Source organism: Hyaena hyaena, unplaced genomic scaffold (genome assembly GCF_003009895.1).
Source record: "Hyaena hyaena isolate Hyena2069 unplaced genomic scaffold, ASM300989v1 scaffold_187, whole genome shotgun sequence".
Classification (NCBI taxonomy): domain Eukaryota; kingdom Metazoa; phylum Chordata; class Mammalia; order Carnivora; family Hyaenidae; genus Hyaena; species Hyaena hyaena.
The window spans coordinates 293,576-314,291 of record NW_024080820.1 but is presented as its reverse complement, the minus strand read 5'-3'; the positions used below and the strand labels follow the sequence as shown (position 1 = coordinate 314,291).

The 20,716-nt window shown below is 38.1% G+C and overlaps 1 protein-coding gene across 1 annotated transcript in view; it reads right to left on the bottom strand.

Annotated features, from left to right (window-relative positions):
• The window catches only part of ATP10D (ATPase phospholipid transporting 10D (putative)), a 106,055-nt gene that overhangs the window by 59,842 nt on the left and 25,497 nt on the right, over positions 1–20,716 (bottom strand). The window contains exons 2-5 of the mRNA XM_039241109.1: positions 16,158–16,487; positions 13,874–14,068; positions 4,180–4,384; positions 2,151–2,236 (exon numbers count right to left, since the gene is read on the bottom strand). Of these exons, the coding sequence (XP_039097040.1) occupies positions 2,151–2,236; positions 4,180–4,384; positions 13,874–14,068; positions 16,158–16,450 (779 nt within the window). The 5' untranslated portion in view covers positions 16,451–16,487. The remainder of the gene's footprint in view (positions 1–2,150; positions 2,237–4,179; positions 4,385–13,873; positions 14,069–16,157; positions 16,488–20,716) is intronic.

Genomic DNA, 20,716 nt, shown 5'->3' with positions numbered 1-20,716 from the left:
AAATTGCTTGTGTACACCTTTGTCAAAGGCACATTTATGGACAACAAAAACCAACTGTCCATAAATGTGTGGGTCAGTTTCTGGATCCTATACTCTTTTAATCCTTTCTGATCTGCTGGTCTATCTTTGTGCCAAAATTATGCTAACTTGACTACTGTACTTTACTAGAAGTCTTGAAATCAGGTGGTGTTGGCTCTCCCACTCTGTTCTTTTTCAATATCATTTTAAGTTAATATAGGTCCTTTGCATCCCCATGTAAATTCTAGAATAAATTTGTCAATTTCTTAAAAAAATAACAAAACCATCCTCGGATTTTGATTAGAATTACACTGACTCTACAGATCAATTTGGAGAAAAACTGACATCCTAACAATATTGAGTCTTTCAACCCATGAACAGCATACATCTCTCCATTGATTTAGGTCTTTCATTTCTCTCCGCAGCGTTCAATGGTTTTGGTGTGCAGGTGTTTCACATCTTTTGTCAGGATTAGCCTCAGGTATTTCATATTTTCTGATGCTATCATAAGTTGTATTTTGAAAAATTTCAATATCTGATTGTTCATTGATAGTATGTAGAAATACAATGGATTTTTGTATATTGATCTGTTGCCTAGAACACTGTTAAGCCTCATTGTTAAATTCTTATAGATTTTATCAGGTTTTCCACAAAGAGCATCAAATCATCTATGAATAATTAAGAGTTTTACTTCTTTTTTATTTGATAACTTTTATTTCCTTTTCTTGCTTGACTACGCTATCTAGAATGTCTAGTGAAATCTTGAATAAAAGTGGTGAGAGTAAATATTGTTTACTGATCTTATTGAAATATTGTTTACTGATTTACTTGTTCCTGATTTTAGGGGAAAAACATTTAAAAGCATTTAGTCTTGCACCATTAAGTATGATTCTAACTATAGGTTCTTCATATATGCCTTTATCGGGTTGAGAGAGTTCCTTTCTGTTTCCAGTAAGATTTTGTTAAATGCTTTGTGTACATTCATGAGATGATCACTTGGGATTTCCTTTTTTAATTTGTTAATTGTGGCTTGTTAATATGGTGAATTACATCATTTGATTTTCTAATGTTAAGTTTTGTTTTGTTTTGTTTTTTTGAGAGAAAGAGCGCATGTGAGTGAGGGTAAGGGGAAGAGGGGGAGAGAGGGAGAATCTTAAGCAGGCTCCATTCTCAGTGCAGAGCCTGATGCAGGGCTCAGTCTCACGACCCTGGGATCATGACCTGACCTGAAATCAAGAGTCTGACACTAAATCGACTGAGCCACCCAGGCACCCTGATTTTCTAATATTAAAACAACTTGCATTTTTGGGATAGGTCCCACTGGGTCGTGATGTATTATCCTTCTTATATATTGTTGGATTTGATTAGCTATAATTTTGCATTTGTATTCATACAGGACATTGATATTTCCTTAAGTGTCTTTGTATGTTTACGGTTTCAGGATAATCTGGTCTCAAAAATGAGTTGGAAATTTTCTTTACCATTCTCTCATAAAATCACTACTATGAAGTGAGTCTAATTATCTCCTCCCCTCTTAAGAATCAGGGAACTGAGAGTCAAAAAGAGTAAATAACTTGGTTCAAGGCATAAAGTACTTAACTGGCAGAAGCCAGGCCTGAAATTAGGTAAGACTCGAAATTCTAGCTGCCATTGCAAAAGGGATATAGACGCCTCAAGGGTTCCAGAATGAACAGTGTTGTGACTTCCCATACTTTTTCTTACACATGTTTCAATTCCTTGGCTAACTTTTACTAACCAGAAATAGCCACTTAATACTCTAATTCTGCAGGAGGACATTATCCTATCATGTCACCTAGGTTACCAGTTCTGTCCAGGTCCCTCCTTCCAAACAACATGTCTTGAGCTTAATACAGAGCTCATGGAAAACATTCTTATACCACTGACCAAGATTTTATGATTATTTTAAGAACAAGCTTTTGTTGTGGTTTTTAAAACACACATAGGTAATATTCACCAAATTATTAAAATAAAGATAAATTCATAGATGGCTAAACACATAGCCTTTGGTGATTTAACTTGGATTGGATATACATACACGAAAATTTTACTGACTTCAATATAATTGCAATACATAATTCTACTCATACCAATGAAGGTAAGTCACTACTCACAGGTAGCCTCGGAATCTGTTGAGGTCATTGTTTGGACTTTCACATTCTATTCTACTGGAGAATTTCTCTGGATCAACTTCAGAATCCTAAAAACAAGCAAACAAATATTATTTAGACACACACACACACACACACATTTTAAAATCATAACACGAGAAAAATTCAAAGTTAAACCCTTGATATTTAAGTGTTTATCCTTTCACCAACTCTTAAGATAAAACTAACACATTCTTGCTACAAAATTTATGTCACAAATTGCCCAAATGAAAAAAGCAGAGAATAGTTTAGGCATAATCATAAATGAGTAAGTGGGATGAAGATGGTCCTAGAGCACTAATCAACACTGAATCACACACTAGAATCCATGCAGGACTCTGCATAGGCGAGCTTCTATTCACACAGCAAGCACTCCTTTATGCAGAAAGCACTGAAAAGCTGAAAATACTTTGTTGTTCTTTTATCATGTAGGGAGTTTTTAAGATTAAATGTGTATGTGAATGCTCTGAACACATTATGCATTTATCCCAGCAAACTTTATTCAAAAATTTAAAAATAAGCTGGATGTCAGCATCTTACAAAATTCTCTAATGGATTAGATGGTGATTTTAGCATGCTTTATGTAACCCGTGGACAAATAAGCAAAATGTTTTTATAGAACACAGGCATGGATTCACTAAGAATAAGCCATGGGAACTTTATCTCATTTCCTTGTTTTTATATGAATGTTTGCCTAATAAAAAAACTATTACTGACATACCTCATCAAGTATAAACATATCACAGCAACACATATGGAAAATGACATATAATTATATGATTTGATTTGCTCATCAGTAATTTTTTAGTTCTTTTGATATAGTAGAATCTCTATTATGTACTTTAAACATATTAATTTCTTCTTTACAACCCCATGAGGTAGGTGCTATAATTAGGTCTAATTAACAGATAAAGAAAGAGACACATGAAGAAGATCAGTAATTTGCCACAGGTTTCCACACAAGGAGGTGTTTAGAAACAGGATTATAATCTAGGTCATGGGATTCCAGAGCACTCACCCTTCATTGACCCCAAAGTGTACTAATTCATTAACTGGTATCACCTTCAGAATAGGTACTTAGTAGTATATACTAGAATCTCAAGTTGTGGGAGATTTTTACAAATGTCTTAGTAACGTAAATGTTCACAAAAGTGACAATGTGAGGCCTATCAGTCAATCACAGGAGCTAAATTAAATCCATAGATAGAAAGATGGCCAATGTTACCTCAGATCACAAAATTTACAAAGATCAGGGCATGTATTTGGCTAAAACATGTTTTAGTTTACAAAGTACAAGATGAAGGAAACCTGACTCCACAGTTCAGTTTAAAAAAGACCATTAACATCTCAAGTGCTTCCAGAGACAGTGAAGGGAAACTCATATTTAAGCATCGTACATAACATTTTTACATACATTACTTCATGTTCCTCTCACAGCAATGCTATGAGACAGGCATCATCATTTCTATTTTACGATAAACTGATGCATAAAATAAGTGACTTGCTCAAGGTCACCCAATAATGAAACAGCAGAGCTAGAATTCATTCAAACTCATGTTCATAGAACTTCAAAGTTCTTGCTTCCTTGCCATAGCGTGGTGAAGGGTCTAGAAAGCTCTTTGGCATGAGAAGCTACACAAGTCTCAAAAGGTCTAAGTATATATGCAGTTATAGATTTTAGGAACAGATGGTGATCATTTCCATTGCAAAATAATTTTCCAGATTGAGAAATAATTCTGTTAGTTTCCTTTAATTCACTTCCAAAAAATATAGGATCGCCAGACTAAAATGTGTGAACTTCAAAGTCATTACAGCCTATAATCTATAAAACACTTCCAGGGATATCTGGAAATAGATTAAGCCCTCCGGGATTCTATTTTGTAATGGGAAAAATGAATTTAAGAATCTCTTTTTCTATCTCTGTGAAAATGAGCTCGGTCATCTTCTGAAACGAAAATGTTAATAAGTCACCAAGTGAGAACCCAGTATTTACCTGCTCTGAATATCCCCGAACCACCTGCCTCTGTTTTAAATTGCTCTCTCCATCAAGGCCAGAAGTCTCGATGTGACAGATTCCATCTGGATCAGTGGAAAAGAGTAAGACCATATCTGCAGGAATAACCTCATTACAGGAAAGGCGAATAAAGTCCCCAACTGCAACATCTTTCCAGCATTGGTCGGCATATTTTTTCTCTTTCCTAATATTGGGGAGAGGGGGGAGGTTTAAAGAGAATATTAAGACAGAAACACAGATAATCTTGTTTTTTAGGTTTTGTGTATCATTTAAAGCATGTTTAAAGCATATGGGGTGAGTTTTAATCCATTAAACGCTAAAAGGGAAGGAAGCCAGAGAAAAAACCTAAATTCCGGAATTTACTTCACCTGAAAATTTAGTTATTTAGCTACTAAAACACATTTTTCAGCTCTTTAGTCCTATGAGATTTTGAATTATTAAGCTGTTTGAGTGTAATTCTTGAATAAAATTAACATTTGATAAGTTTATTCCCATATAAGACAATTCCTATGTGCTGCCCTGTGGTCAGGTATCAAGGATCCAAAAGTGCACAAGACACATCATCTACTTTCCATCTGTTAGATGGGATGAATAATGAAAGAAAACATCAAAGAAATGAAATAAAAATTAAAACGAAATAAAATAAAATATTCAGCATTTAAAAAGTCGTTATTCTGGGCTGCCTGGGTGGTTCAGTTCATTAAGCCGTGGACTTCAGCTCAGTTCATGATCTCACTGGTCGTGGGTTTGAGCCCCATGTCAGGCTCTGTGCTGACAGCTCAGGGCCTGGACCCTGCTTCGGATTCTAGGTCTGCCTGTCTCTCTCTCTCTCTGCCCCTCCCCTGCTTGCACTCTGTCTCTCTCCCTCAAAACTAAACATCAAAAAAATAAATAAATAAAATGTTTGTAAAAAATCATTATGCTACTATTAACACCTCTAATTATCACTTAATAGAAACACTGGTAAACAGTCCTGAGTCTGCTGCAGTTGATCATTAGAAAGAAGAATGGCAAATTTTAACCCTTTTCAGAAGTATAGTTTTCCCATTTATATATTCATTTTAAAGGAAAGATAGATCATTTGAGGTTGTCTACCTTAAATACCCTGCTTTATGTTAAAGTTTTTCTGATGTCTTTTCATACTAACCAGCATGAATTATGCTCCACAAAGCATTTTCCTTAGAGTAGAATGAGGAAGTCTGTATCATAGAACATCATCTCCACTAGCTAAACAGCATTTCATATACAATGCTATCAACAAATATTAGGAAGGTCTGTCTCATTCCTCCATTGCCTACCAAATACCCAAAAAGAACTGGTAATTGTCACAAAAATACACTTATTTCCAAAGCAAAGATTTCTCTTCAATTACATTTATAGAGTTTACTATTCAAATTCATAGTCTAGTTGGCTAGTTTGGAGTAGAATTGGCAGGAAAAAAAAAAAAAACCAGTGCAAAGTTATTGAAATAATTCAGAAGGATGAAGATGATCAAAATTAAAGTAGCAGCAACAGGGATAAACAGAAGATTAAATCAAGACATATTTGGGGTTTTTTTTACTTAGTACATACTTTATGACTTACTACACCACATTTTATGACTTACTGCGTATAAAGTATATGTAAGTATGTATACTTACATCTATAAGATATAAATGTCATCTTATAGAAGATGATATTATGGTGTCTAACTTGCATAATGGGATGAGGAATAGTGCCTTTCATCATGAATCAAATTTTAGAAGCAACTGTTTGCATGAGAGGACAGATAATAAACGCAGACTGGAGTGGGATGTAAACTGAAGATGTGCAGCAATTAGAGGGTCCTGATCTGAATTTCCAGATGTAAATGTGGAAGTCCTAGGTACACAGACACCATGTCTGACACCAGCTAAGATTGAAATGTCAAAAAGAGACACAAACAGTACTTTCATAAGAGAGAGGTACGTAGGTACAGGTTACTATGGGAGCCAACAGTTGGGGTGTTTAGCCCTGGAGGAGGTGAATCTTGGAGGATGATCAAGAGTGACTGAGGTGAAGAAAGGTGGGACAGTGAATCAGTCAGGGTACTCAGGCAGAGTATAAAGACATAGGGCAAGAGAGCATGGTGTGACAGAGCAACTGCAAGCAAGTGACAATGCTCACTGCCACATCTAACCAGCTCTGAAGATTTATCATCGTGGGAGACTCAAAATGAGGCTGCATTACTCTACCCGCTCAAGAATTAAAACTACTAAGAGGACCTTCTTCTTCTCCCACAGCCTGAATGCACAACTAGAATTTCTTGCATCTAGTTGTTTGCTGTGCTCCTGAACTATTATCACTGGACAGGACATGGCCTTCACAATCCCTCCTTCAGGCAAATTCCTAGACCCATTCTGCTTCTTTAAGAGTTCAAGATCAAAGAGCTCTGCTACATAAGCGTGGGAAACGTGGAGAAGAACACACTGGACTATTAGCAGTGATTATACTGAAGTGGGGGTTGGAGGAAGAGGAGAGATAAGAAGGAAGAGTGGAGAATGTAAACTTCTATTTCTTACTTTAACAAATTTAAAGAGAGAAAAAGCACAGGATTCTGAATATATTTTTCTCTGATGGTTTTTAGCACTTTTCCCATAAAACACTAAAAAATTTATAATAAGCAAATAATCATCACTGTATAAATATTAGCTAAAATTTATCAGATGCTTTATACTCACCAATTGATATCATTTTTGTATCAATTTATGTGGTTAGTACTATGAAGGAATTACGATCCCTGCCCCCTAACCCTCCCTTTTACAAATGAGAAAAACTGGTTTTGGTAAGTTAGGTAACCTTCTCAAGGTCACCCAGCTCCTAAACTTGTCCTGGGATTTAAAACAAGGTCCATAGCTCCAGACCCCACCTCTCAAGAAGCGGACTTTACTTGACTATCTAGTCACTAACTGATGACTGCCAAATAAAAAATGGTTTAGAAAGTGAATTTCAAGAATCATCACTTTAGAAAATATCACACAGGGGCGCCTGGGTGGCTCAGTCGGTTAAGCGTCCGACTTTGGCTCAGGTCATGATCTCACAGTTCGTGGGTTCGAGCCCTGTGCTGAGAGCTAGCTCAGAGACCAGAGCCTGCTTCAGATTCTGTGTCTCCCTCATTCTCTGACTCTCCCCCACTCGTGCTGTCTCTCTCTCTCTCTCTCTCTCTCAGAAATAAATAAAACATTTAAAAGAATTTTTTTAAGTATGACACAAAAGGTTAATTACTTTAGAAGGCCACTGATAATTTAGTTTCATTTTAGGAATCCTGAAATCCTATGAATTTATGAGATAATACTAAAATGTTAACATTAGCCAGTATTTCAAAACTAAAATCAACACAGTGACTCTTATTTTATTATTTTTTTAATGTTTATTTAATTTTGAGGGAGAGAAAGAGGGTGTAGGGGAGGAGCAGAGAAAGAGGGAGACAGAGGATCCAAAGCAGGCTCCATGCTGACAGCAGAGAGCTGGATGTGGGGCTTGAACTCACAAACAGTGAGACCATGATCTGAGCTGAAGTAAGACGCTTAACTAAGACGCTTAACTGACTGAGCCACGCATTTGCCCCAACACGGTGATTTTTTTAAATCAGAAAGTAATGCAGGTTCCTGGAGGGAAAGTACTGTATCTATTTTTTTTTCCATTTTTTGTTTAAATCTCGAAATCTCTCAGTGCTTATAACAGAGTAGGCACTCAAATTTGTTGATTAGTAGTTTTGTTTTTGAAACACTTCTATTATCTTGAAACAAACCTTAATACCTTATACAAGGCTGCTATTTTATTTTATTTTATTTTATTTTTTCAATGTTTTATTTATTTCTAGGAGAGAGAGAGAGAGACAGCGTGAGCAGGGGAGGGTCAGAGAGAGAGGGAGACACAGACTCTGAAACAGGCTCCAGGCTCTGAGCTGGCAGTCAGCACAGAGTCCGACGCGGGGCTCGAACCCACGAACCGCGAGACCATGACCCAAGTGAAAGTCGGACGCTTAACCGACTAAGCCACCCAGGCGCCCCACAAAGCTGCTATTTTAAAGGCAATCTTTAGAAAGTTAGGTTTTCTATAATATCTCATTCCAACTTAACTGAGGTATAATAAAGCTTAAATGTTTAATTTCTATATTAGTGTTTGTTATTTCCCAAGATATTTGGCCATAGACAAGCACCATGTGAAAAACCACATATTACCAACAAGAATCAAATTATCTACACAGAAATGTTAATATGCTTCTTCCAAAAGCTTACACAATTTAATAGCTCATACTTTCACCTTAATTTTGCTGAGGAATAATTTGTTCTCTAAAGTGATGCCTTTGTATTTCATAGGAATTTAAGTTGTTAGCATGCTTAAATCAACAAGGCATAATCTTATAATCTACCTTTATTTTCTTTATTTCCTTGTAATTTGTTCCAAGAACAGTTTGGGGGGAGGGGTGAAAGATAAGCAGTATTTCTTCTGCAACACCAAACAAAAGCAAATTACATAAAACAATAGATAAAATGACAAATTACCTGATTCTACTTTGAAATGTAATCTTAAAGTGACATCTGGGATAGACTATAAACAAATAGAATATTGCATCTTATCTTTTTTTTTTTTTAATGTTTTATTTATTGCTAGGAGAGAGAGAGAGAGAGACCGCGTGAGCAGGGGAGGGTCAGAGAGAGAGGGAGTCACAGACTGAAACAGGCTCCAGGCTCTGAGCTGGCAGTCAGCACAGAGCCCGACACGGGGCTCGAACCCACAAACCGCGAGATCATGACCTAAACAAAAGTCGGGCGCTTAACCGACTAAGCCACCCAGGCGCCCCTGCATCTTATCTTTAAGTTTGTATGCAAATCATCTAAAACAGATGAGGACTATGTCCAAAAGGACACCTTAGAAAAAAATTATATCAGGTCTCCCTCTAGGCAATTTTAATATTTACAAAACAGTGTCCTAAGGAGTTCTCAAATATTGATTAAATAACTTAATAATGTGACAAACTGTAGCTAATAATTATTACTAGCCTACAAAAATGATCACAATGGCTAACCTTTACTTAGCACTTAGAAATGGCTGAATACTATTTCTTACTGTTTTATCACTATTATATTCATAATGAAGGGAACTGGGGTTTAGCTAGCTAGACAATGTGCCCAATGCAATGTGCCCAAAGTTATACAGCTACTAACTGAGAAAACCAGAATTAGAGCTTATTTAGAACAATTTAGAAAAGCAAACAGACACACATTATCAACTTTAAACTACCACTAAAAATCAGTAATTATTTATATACAATAACTTGTATTTAAAAATACATATAAGAAGCATCCTTCCCCTTGGCTAAATTTGGTACTGCTGAGTAATCTTAAAATTGGTCAATATCTGGACTTTTTGTTCATCATAATCATTCCAAAATACTGTTCTTGTTTGTTTTTAAGGGTGAGGCTGTATCAACATTACCTGTCTATCCTTGGCATATAATAAAGACTCAAATGTTATTAAATGATTCATAGCAGTGTTTTAGTAAAACGCTCATGACTTTAAAATAAAAAATAAATAAAATAAACATCACGAGCTTTTACTATTATTTTCAGCTTTCTACACAATACATAAGTTTTTCTGGTTTGCTTTAAGTAGACAAGAGTATAAGAAAAAAAACTTTTTTCCCTTAGCTAAGTACAGGTCACATCATCTTACAAAGGAGAAAAAAAAAGTTATTTGTGTTATTTGGTTTCTAGATCTTTAAAACAAATACTGAGAAAGCCACTGGAGAATTTTAATAATGAACACAATTCAGACGAGAGACTCTTGAATGCTGAGAAACAAACTGAGGACTGATGGATGGGGGGGGAGGGGGGAGATGGGCATGGAGGAGGGCACTTGTGGGGATGAGCACTGGGTGTTATGTGGAAACCAATTTGACAATAAACTATTTGTAAAATAAAAAAAAAAAGAATCCTATAGGTTTTAGCTTATCACTTCATCAGAGCAGCCTCCCCATTTCCTCTGTGGCTCACATAAAATTAAAGACAATTCTGTGAGGACAAGTCTTTGAGTTCTTTTTCTCCTGAAACTAAACTAAAAAAAAAGGAAAAATTATGTCATCTGGTTGAACTTTTGGTCAGCCAAAAGAGCCTTAAATTTGTTCAAAAGGTACTACTTTTTATTATAAAACTAAACTTTTGAACTTACATGTCTTTTATTCAGACTTGGTAACTAGAACAGAATTGCTGGTCTGACAAATTCAGAATTACAATCTAAAAACTTAGAGTCTACATAAGAACACTAACGTCAATCCATGAAATGTACCAAATGCTCTGAGACATCAGAAGAAGCAGTGGCGACATCTGTCCAATGGAACCTGGAAAGTCTGCTCAAGGGGCTGAGAGGTGCTTGCCTACCTCTGGGCTCAAAGTTCAGCCTTTCAGCTCTGCACCTTTTTCTCTCTTAGGGATTTAAATCAAAGTCCTCACTTCAAAATCAACTCTACACAGACTGATGACTTTGACATTTCTTACCATAGCTTTTCCTTCCTTCCAGAACTTCTGCACTATGTTCCTGTTTGCCTGAGGGGCATTTCCACTTGGATGCCCGTCTTGCTCTCACTTCTAGCTCGCCCCACCCTAGGTGAATGTAATGCTCGCTGTTTCTGTCAGTGGTACTTCTACTCAAAAATCACAAAAGTTCACCAAATTCAATTGGGTTCTTCTTCATAGTATCTGTTCACACACCCCTTCCTGGATGGACTTTGCGTCTACTCTCAGTAGTGCCCTGGAGTGATACGCAGCGGCAGATCTATACTATTAGTAGAAGCTCTTCCCGGGACTTGAGTAGACCAATATTCCTAAAGCACAGCTTTCACCGATTCCTTCCTTCTCTGCTCAGAAGATGGAAACAAGCAGAGGGGGTTGGGGGGTGGGGGGGAGAGACAGGCAAAGCAAGAAACAGACTTAACTATAGAGAAACGATGGATACCTGAGGGGATGTGGGTAGGGGAATGGGTTAAGTAGGTGATGGGGATTAAAGAGGGTACATGTTGTGCTTAGCACCAGGTGATCTATGGAATTATTGAATCACTATATTGTACACCTGAAACTAATATTACACTGTATGTTAACTAACTGGAATTTAAATAAAAACTTAGAGAGAGAGAGAGGGAGGGAGGGAGAGATGAATTCTCTGCCACTAAAGAAAACATCTCTGATGGTTAATTTTACATGTCAACTTCACCAGGGGTGCCCAGATACCAGCTGAACACTACTTCTGGGTGTGTCTGTGAGAGTGTTTCTGGAAGAAAGTAGCATTCGAATTGGTAAACTGAGTAAAGCAGATGGCCCTCACTCAACCCCTTGAGAACAAAAAGGCAGAGAAAAGTTGAATTTACTTTCTGCCTTTCTGATGCTTGACCTGGGACACTGATGGCCTGACATTAGCATTGCTGGTTCTCAGGCCTTCAGACTTGCACTATAATCTACACCATCAATTCTCTGGCTCTCAGTCTTTTATACTGGACTGCTTGCTTTCCAGAGACTCCAGCTTGTGGATGCTGGGGCTTCTTGACCTCCATTATCACAGGAGCCAATTCCTCTTGTAATAAATCTCATTCCTATTGTTTCGATTTCTCCAGACAACCCTGGCTAATGCAATGTTCAAGCAGTTGCCTGGGGGTAAAGTCCCTCCACAGTAAGCCTTATACTCCCTCTCTTCCCTTCTCATTACTGCTCCTTTAATGGGTTACCTCAGGCCAAGTTAATATACTCAGTATCCTCAGAACACTCCTATCCCTAAAATTAAAAATGAAAACAAAAAATAACATCATATGTCATACAAACATACAATGTTTTTAAAGCTATTAGCAGATTCAGAATTTCACAAATCTGTTCTAATGATGACTTTTTACTTATTTTATTCTTGAGAGTGAATGCATACACGTTGAGAGGGAGAAAGGCAAAGAAAGAGGGAATGCCAAGCAGGCTCTGCACTGTCAGGGTTAGCGCCCGACATGGGGCTTGATCTCATGCACAAGGAGATCATGGCCTGAGCCAAAATCAAGAGTTGGACACCTATCCGACTGAGCCACCCAGGTGCCCCTAATGAGGACTTTTAAAAAGTAGATATAGGGGCACCTGGGTGGCTCAGTGGGTTAAGCGTCTGGCTTTGGCTCAGGTCATGATCTCATGGTTCTTGAGTTCAAGTCCCACATTGAGCTCTGTGCTGACAGTGCAGAGCCTGCTTTGGATCCTCTGTCCCCTTCTCTCTGACCTTCCCCCTGCTTGTGTTCTCTCTCTCTCTCAAAAATAAACATTAAAAATTTTTAAAAAACAAAGAGCATTTTAAAATAAAAAGTAGATACATTTCTCATGAAACATAAGGCCAGAGAATATTATAAACTTTGTAATTCATTTTCATAAAAGCATGAAATATGAAAATTTCATCTTCCCAAAGACATGAGAAGTGCTAAAACAACTAGGATAAAAATATATGCAGCACAATCTTAATTTTGTAAAACATATGCACATAATAAGCACAGGACTTAAAGGAATATACTGCCGTGTTATAGTTATCTCCAGATACCAGCATTATAGACATAATTTGTAGATGTAGATTTAGAACATAGAGCACAATTCAAAACTCACCTTTATAGACTTTATTCTTAGCTATTTAGTCTTTCCATTTAATAAATACTGGAGATACAAGTCTCCAACAGAGTACCTAAGCTTCTGAAAGACCTATTGTGAATACCTTTTGCTGCTGCAGTGGGAAGAGTTTTATAAGCCTCTAGTTTTGTGTACAAAAAGGAATACTCTTGGGATGCCTGATAGGCCTTCAACTCTTTAATTTTTTTTAATGTTTATCCCAAATTATAACATCCAGGATTAAAAACTATCAGTTTGCTTTCTTTCTTATGGTTTGAAGTTTAGTGCTTTCAATTCCACTTATATTAAGTTATAGAAGCTTTTGCTTTATCAGCTCTTGGGTTGACAATGACTTTTGGAGATCTTCCTTGACTTATGAAAGGGTTACATCCCAATAAACCTATTGCAAGTTGAAAATAATGTAGGTTGAAAATGCATGTAATACATCTAGCCTACAGAACAGCATAGTTTAACCTTGCCTACCTTAAACATGCTCAGAATGCTTACCTATGAGCCTATGGTTGGGCAAAATCATCTAACACAAAGCCTATGTTATAGTGAAGTGCTGAATATCTCACGTAATTTACCGCCTACAGTACTGAAAGTGAGAAACAGAATGGTTGCATGGGTACAGAATAATTATTTAGCCCCATGATCACAGGGCTGATTGGGAACTGAGGCTCCCTGCTACTGCCCAGCATCATGAAAGTATCTCACCACATCACCCAGGGAAAAGGTCAAAATTTGAATTTTGAAGTAAGGTTTCTACTGAATGCATATTGCCTTGTACCACTGTGAAGTCAAAGAATCCTAAATCAGACCATTGTAAATCAGGGCCATTTTACACATTTTGGTTCCGCTACGACACCTGAGCCAAACTCACTGCAGGTTTTTAACAAACATCAGTTGAAAACACCACCACTACCACCATCACCAAAAAGAGTCCTCTGATCACATCTACGGGGAAAAAAAGTAACATTCTGCACGTTTCTAAATAAGACACGTGTATTCCCTAGCACAGCTCCTGTTACACTCACCTACTGTAAACTTTAGTCACTAGATTATTGATCTGTTTGTCAATCTTGTATTTTCGGTAATCTTCCAAACCATCTTTAATTGCGATGATTGTAAGGACCACCACCAGAGGCAACATCGTAATTTCCTTTTGGAAGGCTTCGACCAAAGGCACCCAGTTCAAGACAGCTAGAAACAGGAAATATAAATTGGCAGCTCTGCAAATCCAAACACAGACAAGCAGGTGTTACCAAATCACGTACAAGCTTAAAGCAAGAGGGGCAACAGTACCATAGGGTGGCTTCTGACGAATATCTACTAGTTCATTTTCGATGCTACAGGATGGATAACTAGCACAACCTAGCGGATCTGAGCAATGTGTCACTCCTGTAGACATCCAGCTCAGGGCATTATTTAATGAACGGGAGGTTATTTTTTATTAAATATATAATAGTGAATATTGGAGCCGGATAGTCTTGAGTTGTGTAAAACGATATAAAGCATAACAGAAGACGCTATTTTCATTTTAAAGGCTCAAAAAATTTAGAGGAGATTCAGTGTTAACACGTTGTAGAAATAAATTTTTAAAAATTCCAATTCTCTAGCCTTCAGAAGTTCATTTGCAAGTACAAACATTAGATTCAAACAAGGCTCAAAATAAACAGAGAAGCCTGAGAGGTTCCCCACCCCCCACCCCCCCCACCCTGGAGACCTGCCCTTCTATTTCAGCTCTTCTGCTATTCACTTTTTCAGGAACTTCCTCCATTCCTTTATTTTATATATTCAAATACTTCTCCACCAGTCCCTAAGGTAAATTCAAGTGGTTCATTTCCTTAAAATCTCAATCCTGCATAGCCCCTTGAGTTTTTATCACATATTTTCTCCATTAACCATTAAACTTCTCCAAATAATTTCCCCACATTTCTCCTTCCTCGCCTCCGACTCCTCTTACTTTGAAAATTTCTTTCTTAATCATGATTAAATCCATTTGCTACTTTTTTGGCTTCTATTGTTTCCATGTGGACTATATCCCTGGACTCTTCAAGTTCCAGATTCTAACTCCATCAACTGTACTAGATTATAAACTTCATAAAAGACAAACTCGCCCATAGCATTTAAAGCCATTAATTCAACAAATTCACATCTATACTTTAAACATACCCACCGTTCAATAAATGCATGTGGCACCTAAGTAGAGTGAATAATGAGAACGAATATATGTAGAATGAATAATGAATGTTGAGAATGTCTCTATTCACACATTTGCATCTCAAACTCAACATTTATAAAAATAATCTAGCCAACTTTCTCTTTATTCCTGTCTTTACTCTTCTGCTAATCCTCCTGGCTAACTCAGCTCAAAACGTTCACACCATCTTTTTTACTTAATTCCCCACATCTAATCCATAATATCTGTAACACATAATCCTTTTCATTCTCACATTTCTCTAAGCTCGGGTCTTACCACTCATCAGAGTGTATACAGCATCTGCCTAAATGTTCTCTCTGCCTTTGCTTTGCAAAAGGGTGTACATTTCAGGCCTCGGGCAAATCTCTGCTCCTCCCTTTCTGCTTCTACTCCTGTTCATTCCTACATCTGAAATGTGCTTTGCCGACACCTTCGCCTTGAAAATCTCACCCACTCTCCATAATTAAGTTCAAATGCCATTTCTTCTTCTATTGCTCTAATATTTCTCATTTTGAGGCTTCCATCCTACTTGGTAGCACTTTATGACACTCATCACCTCCACGGTGTCTTTTCATTGTATACACCTGCCATTTCGCTTGCTGAACAGCAAACCCCCTTAGGAAAGGAGCCCCACTGAGACCTGCATTTCCTTCAGTGCCTAAACTCACAGCAGAGCTGCAGTAAATACATATTAAACTGAACTATGTCGTTGCTTCGCCTAGTAACATCTTATATCTGCATTTGCTTCAGAGCTCTATTTCACCATATCATCAAGTAAGAAAAAGCTAAAATTAAAATGCAGCTTTGTCTAATGGGAAGAACAGGTAAGCAAGTGTGATGCTGGGTAAACCACAGTACCGACCTTTGTTTCCTAATCTAGAAAATGAAAATAACAAGATCTTCTCCGGTCAAGGGAAGGCATCTTACCAATTGTAAAGTGCCGTGTGAACGTGAGGGGTCATCTTTTCGTAACAGACTCTACCAGAATCATCAAAGAAAATGTCCCAAGTCTTAGGCTTAGGTAACATACATTATAGAAATGAAAAATCTCCTATCAACCAGAAATGACAAAGAATATATCAAGAGGTTTAAAAAAAAGAAAAAAAGAATAAAAGTACCTGTGAAATTGTTCAAATAAGTTTCTTGGCACAAAATTTAGAAGTGTGTACTTGGTCGTTCGTATTCGGTTATTGACGTAGGTGCCACAGAACTTTTCGTACTCATCCTTGAAGGGCCGCAGGTGGGGGATGACGACACGGTGCTTTGCTGCCAGTTTGGGAGCGCGAGAGGACGCACCCCTGCAGGCGAGCAGAGAGGAGTAGTTGTACTGCCTCTCATCGTCATCCCTGCGTGGGCTGCCCGTCAGCCGCTGCCAGTGACGCCTGGCCCACTGAAGACGATGCTCAGTCATGTCCAAAATGCGCTGAGATCCAGGAGATGTAGGCGATCTGGCAAAACAAACAAAAGCCCAATAAAACACTCCTTATCAACTTCTGGAAAGTCTTAAAGGACAGAAAGGATAGTAGAATTTACCTTTTTTTTTTTTCTGTATCAAATAAATACATGACCTAACGGTTCAAGGTATAAATGGTATAAGAACACTTTCATTAGGTGCTCTGTTTCCTCACGTATTATCTTCCCCCTTCGCCTGTTCTCATTCCCAGGGAATTTTAGTGAGGACTGAATGGGGGCTGGCCTATTGCACTCCCAGTACCCTCCTCAGCCATTGAATCTCTGTCCTTCTCTCTAAGGCCAGGCAGCTCATCATCTTGTAATGATGAGCCTTCCCCTCAGCACTGCCCTTCTCTCCTGAAGAGTGATTACTGGATCAAAGGGCTGATCTACACAAGACAGAGACATGACTAGTGTTCTCACGGGATCGCAAAGAGACCAGATGCGGAGGTATAAGATGTGGTAAATATCCTTTCAAATTTCCACTTTAGAATTTAAACCACTTTACATGGAGCAGGAATGATGACGGATCTACCTAGACATTCTAGCTCAAGCATTTTCAAAATCTGTCAGCTGTCAGAACAGTGAGAAATACATTCTGTGATCTAACCTAGAACTGCCACACATGCAAATACATACACAGCTGAAACAGAAGGTAGAAAACAATGCTTGTCCTTACTACTCGCAATGCATGTTCTATTCTACTCTATTCTCTCTCTCGCCCGGTCTCTGTCCCATTTTAATACTGGGCAAGATGCACTGAATTGGTCTCAAGGTCTACTGGTATGTTGCTATACACACTTCGGAAAGTCCATGAGTGCATGTGGCTCCACAATGGGTCGAAAGTATACACAGAAGTGAAAGGACTGACTTTCAGTTTGTGATGCGGCAGAAAGGTAGGGGAAAACGGCAGCTGGACTAGAATGTTCAGGGAGGGCGACACCTTTCCCATGATGGCCCAGTGAAGGTAGCCTTTGATCTTTCTTTATCTAGCCCAGCAAAACTAAAGATACATTAATGCTTCAAGAAGGTTCTATGATTAATAACAGTTCACATAAATCTTCAGCAAATTTCTTTAAGATATCAAAAAGAAAGCAAATCAGAGTAAGTCATACCTCATTAAAAATCAGCACGAATCATAGTATTTTCAAGCTTAGACTTTAGAGATTATTTAGTCTAGAGGTCACAAACCAGTGAACTTTAAGCAAAATTCTACCCAATGATATATCTTGTATCATAGTCGTGGCAAACACATTGTTAGAATTTGCTTTTTGATATAGGACCAACCTTTTCAAATAGATATAAATTCACATAAAATACTGATATTTATGGGGCGCCTGGGTGGCTCAGCTGGTTAAGCGTCCGACTTCGGCTCAGGTCACGATCTCACACAGTTCATAAGTTCAAGCCCCACGTCGGGCTCTGTGCTGATAGCTCAGAGCCTAGAGCCTGCTTCCAATTCTGTGTCTCCTTCTCTCTCTGCCCCTCCGTGTCTCAAAAATAAATGTTAAAAAAAAACCCTGATATTTAGTTTATCTTAAAAGAAAAAAAAAAACCCTGAATATTGGGCACATATTTTCACATGATAACAACTGTCAGAAGCCTTTTTACGATAGCCCCTGTCCCTAACCCTGCATTTTCCAGTTCTCCTATTTTAATTGAGTGAATAAGCACAATGTTTACCACTTTTTGACAAATCAAATCCTTCCTGCTCTACAGACTCCAGCTCAAATATCAGCTGTATCGCTTATCAGGGATGTGACCTATGTAATTAACCTCTGCACTTCAGCTTGCTAATGAAAAAAATGAGACAGCATGAAGAGTCATGGGGCATACCGTGGACAGACAATGTTCATTCTATTCCCCACTCTCACCTCTTTGGCTATTTCTCAGGTCATACAAAAGTCAAAGTTGTAAACCCTGTAAATTGGACTGTGGTCCAAACTTTCAATATATTGCTTTTCAAATTAAATAAAGTTGTCCAATGCTAAGTAAGTGGTCAGTTGAATACACCTGTTGATACGTGACAAGTAACTAGCATTAAGTAGGATACATAGAAGAGACCAATTGATCACAAAATATAGGCAAAAATGGCCCTCACACCACCTGATCTTATTCTCAACCAATCTCTCCAAAATTCATCCTATGTTCATGAACAAACTGTATTCCACTTGTCTGGTGTTTCCTAAGCTTTAATAGTCCCTGAGGCCCCTCTCCTGGAGATCCTGATTAAGAAATCTAGAATGGGGCCCTTGAATGTGGAATTTAATTAGTACCCAATAGACTTACCAGGGAGGTTGCAAAGCATAGCTTATACCTCGCGTCTCTGCAAATGCTGCTCTTTCTGGAGGGCTGGTCAATCATTTCACACACTCACCACATCAGCCCCTATTCATCCTTTAGACTGTTTTAGTCTGACTGTGGAGTGGAGGAAATTGAGGAGGGTCCACACAGGAGATACAGTAAGGCATCCCCAGCTCTGCTCCCATCCCAATGCTGAGCCGGGCTCAGTCACCGCACTTGTTTCAGCGTGCAGCAGGTAGCTTCCCTCTTCGAAGGCGGGAATGCCATCCAATTGTTTCCAGACTCCACAACAGAGCCTAATGCTTGGCTCAAGTTACATGATCAACAAATGACTATCATCATTGAATTTTACAGAAATGAGGTAGTATGGGGAAAGGAGACAAAACACCCCATTTCCTCTTTCATGGCTCAGCTTGGCTTTCCTTCCATTAGAAGCAGGAGTAAATAAGATTTAAGTTTGAGAAAACAGAAACAGTCAGTTTGTGACTGCATTCCTTCTACTTTTATTAATAGAAGGAATCTGCTTCTCCAAGCCTGAAAGACTCTTTCGGAAAATCATTGTTTTCTTTCCTATTGGCTTTATAAGACCAGCAAGCAGTATAGTAGTGATTAAGCACATAGACTCCAAAGCCAGACGCTGACATCAATTCCTGGCACCTCCACTTGCCAGCTAACCTTGATCAAAGGGTTGTTGTGAGGATTAAGTGAGTTAATATATGTAAAGCCCTTACAATAGTGTGTGAACCATAATTAAGTGGTAAGTAAAGTGAACAAATGTAGTGATTATCTGGAAAATGTTCTCTCAATTACAGTATTCATTCATAAATATTGAGAATTTATATGCGGTATGTTGACACTAACCACTATACCCAATTACTTACCTATATTTAATTTCTTAAACTGTATGTAACTTACACTCAGCTTTAGCAACGTTGCATTTCATTTAACTGGAGAGTCTGCCAGGAAACCAACTATGTGAGGATAGCAATACCTTCTTCTCAGCTGTTCCCAGGGGTGAACAGAGCAACCTAGCAGACTAATGAACAACTTAGTATGAAGTACTTTCACGATTTTTCAAGAACATCATTCATCATTCCAAGATTCATTCTCTCCAAAGAGAGCTGATGGGTCATGCTGTTCTGCTAATACATAAAATGGCCCCATGCATGACCTGTACTCTGCCGCTGATTGGAACACTGCCTTCAGAATTAACAGCAAAATTCAACACACATACACATGCTTAACGTGTATTAAGGAACCAATGCTTCAAGTTCAATCATCATCATTAGAACCAGAAAGAATTTTCAGTTCTAGATATTTTACTGCTGAGTGAGCTATTGTCCCTAAAGGTAAGGAGATTTAGTATTTTGTTAAAAAAGAAAATAAACCTATCATTACCTAGGTTTTATTAAAGTCTCCATTCCTAACATCATTTTTACGTTAGGAGTAAACTACTACTTGTGAAAAGTTGGATTATAACAAACTTGCTGCTGCTTAGTGATGGAAAAATACTATTAAAGATTAACTATATGAAAAGGCCTGCATGTTCCCAGGCTGAGCGAAACTTGAAGCCCAGCATTACCCAGATATGCAATGTCAAAAAACACCTGACTCTGAACAGTTTGCTTTCACTAACGGACATTAGCATTTTATCTAGAATTTAAAAATTAATTAAAATGACCATAGATCCTAAAGGCCAAGATTCTTTTTTTTTAAATGTTTATTTATTTTTTAGAGACAGAGACAGTTTGTGAGTGGAGGAGGGGCCAAGAGAGAGAGGGAGACACAGAAGCTGAACTAGGCTCCAGGCTCTGAGCTAGCTGTCAGCACAGAGCCCGATGTGGGGCTCGAACCCACAAACTGTGAGATCAAGATCTGAGCCTGAGCAGAAGTCAGCCACTTAACCTACTGAGCCACCGAG